Source organism: Bison bison, unplaced genomic scaffold, assembly GCF_000754665.1.
Source record: "Bison bison bison isolate TAMUID 2011002044 unplaced genomic scaffold, Bison_UMD1.0 scf7180017845397, whole genome shotgun sequence".
Lineage (NCBI taxonomy): Eukaryota > Metazoa > Chordata > Mammalia > Artiodactyla > Bovidae > Bison > Bison bison.
In genome coordinates, this window is record NW_011475970.1 from 10,655 (window position 1) to 12,825 (window position 2,171).

Below are 2,171 nucleotides of genomic sequence, written 5' to 3' on the forward strand. Positions count from 1 at the left end.
CTTGGGCCAGTCCCTTCCCCTTGCCCAGCCTGTCTGACCATGCCCACCGGTCAGGGCTCTTGGGGAGTTGGTGCTTGGCCTGGGCTGGCACAGGGCATGCTTCTGGTGACCCCTGCCCAGTAACCGCGTGGACACAGGTGAGGCTCTAGCTGGCCCCTGCTCCAGCTGAGGTGCCCGTTGGGGGAGGAGGTAACACGGGCTGGGGGAAGGTGCGGATGCCCACCCCCGCCAGGGGCTTCATGGAGACCTTCTCGGAGGTGGTACCTGAGGCCTGATGGGAGACACCAGGGTCTCTGGGGGTCCACGCAGAGGGGACGGGCTGTGAAGGCGTGGACACAGTGGCCCTGTCCCGCCAGGCGCGGTGCCTGCCACGGGCTTCCTGAGGCAGAGCGGCATCAGTCTGGACTCCCGCGGCTTCATCCCCGTCAACAAGGTGGGGCCGCTGGGGCAGGTGGGCAAGCTGCTGGTGGGATGGCGGAGGACCCGCGTGGGGTGCCTGTCCCACCCATGAGCCCCGCGCTCCCCCCACAGATGATGCAGACCAACATCCCCGGCGTGTTTGCAGCTGGCGACGCTGTTACCTTCCCTCTGGCCTGGAGGAACAACCGCAAAGTGAACATTCCCCACTGGCAGATGGCTCACGCCCAGGGTACCGCCAGCCCGGAGGCAGCAGGGGGCGGGAGGCCGTCCCCAGGTCCCAGCCTCTCCCCAGGCCTGCCCCTCAGTTGCTGCCCTTGGGTCCTGCTCCTGGGGTCTGCCATTCAAGGCTCTGTAGTGGCCTGTCCAGCCAGCCTCACACAGGTGACGGAGCTGGCTCGCTGCCACCTCCTTCTCTAGACGCCTCCAGCATCCTCTGGGCGCCCAGTCCCGCCGCCACAGTGTCCCGCCGCCACAGTGTCCCGCCCACTGCCCCTGCCCCAGCCTCTCCTTTCCCGTTGTCCTCAAACATTGCGTTCCTCAGAAGTCCTCGCCAACCCGTGCAGTCACCTGGGGGGACGGTTAGTAGGACCCAGTCCAGCTCCCCACTGCATCCCCTCTGGGCCACCCGACAGACTCTGTGAACCTGGCTGCCGCCTGCAGGCCCCTGGGAGGTGGCCGTCTGGGCCTGGAAACCCACCTCCCCCTCCCCTTGGGCGGTCACTGCACACACATGGTCCAGGCCCCTCAGCTGCAGGTACAGCCAGTTAGCTTCTCAGAGGCCAGACGGCCAGACGCCCTGCACCCTCTTCCGTTCCCTTCACCCTCATGCCATCTGAGCCTGGAGCCCCTCTCCTGGTGCCAACCTCTGTTCAGGTCCAAGGTCTGCGGTTGGTGCTAGGTTTGAAGGAACACAAACTGCTCATATCAGTTCAGTTCAGTCACTCAGTCATGTCCAACTCTTTGCGACCCCATGGACTGCAGCACACCAGGCCTCCCTGTCCATCACCAACTCCTGGAGCTTGCTCAAACTCATGTCCATCAAGTCGGTGATGCCATCCAACCATCTCATCTTCTGTCATCCCCTTCTCCTCCCGCCTTCAATCTTTCCCATCATCAGGGTCTTTTCAAATGAGTCAGTTCTTCCCACCTGGTGGCCAAAGTGTTGGAGCTTCAGCTTTAACATCAGTCCTTCCCATGAATATTCAGGACTGATTTCCTTTTGGATGGACTGGTTGGATCTCCTTGCAGTCCAAGGGACTCTCAAGAGTCTTCTCCAACACCACAGTTCCAAGCTTTTGAACTGCTCATATAATTAACGTTTAACCGGGAGGGTCCAGGGGACGGTCACAGACATCCAGCTGCAGACGGGACCCCTCAGTCAAACGGGGGAGCCACGCCCCCTTTCTGTCTCAGGCCCTGAATCACCTGTCGTCCTTGCTTCCCTGGACACTGGTGCCCCATTGTCCTGCCTCCCTCCTCAGACCTGACCTGTCTGGTGAGGTGTCTGAGTCACACCTGATGTGGTGGCCCCAGGAAGCCGGCCCCTTCCGGACCCAGTCCAGGCACTGGACGTCAATGGCCAGCTTTGGGCCCCGCGTGACCTCTGCACCCATCACTGGCAAGCAGGGGTGGGCACTCACCGTCCCTGCCCCACATATCAGGGGTCCCCGGAGAGCGAGGGGGAGCGGGCAAGCAGTAGAGGGGTGGCAAGGCCTCGGGGCGGAGCGCTCACGACCGCGGAACCCACAGGG

General features: G+C 62.9%; 1 protein-coding gene across 1 annotated transcript in view; it reads left to right on the forward strand.

Moving 5' to 3' along the window:
• AIFM1 (apoptosis-inducing factor, mitochondrion-associated, 1) overlaps window positions 1-2,171 on the forward strand; it is an 8,866-nt gene that overhangs the window by 3,639 nt on the left and 3,056 nt on the right. The window contains exons 11-12 of the mRNA XM_010834199.1: window positions 357-433; window positions 532-716. Coding sequence (XP_010832501.1) covers window positions 357-433; window positions 532-716 — 262 coding nt within the window. The remainder of the gene's footprint in view (window positions 1-356; window positions 434-531; window positions 717-2,171) is intronic.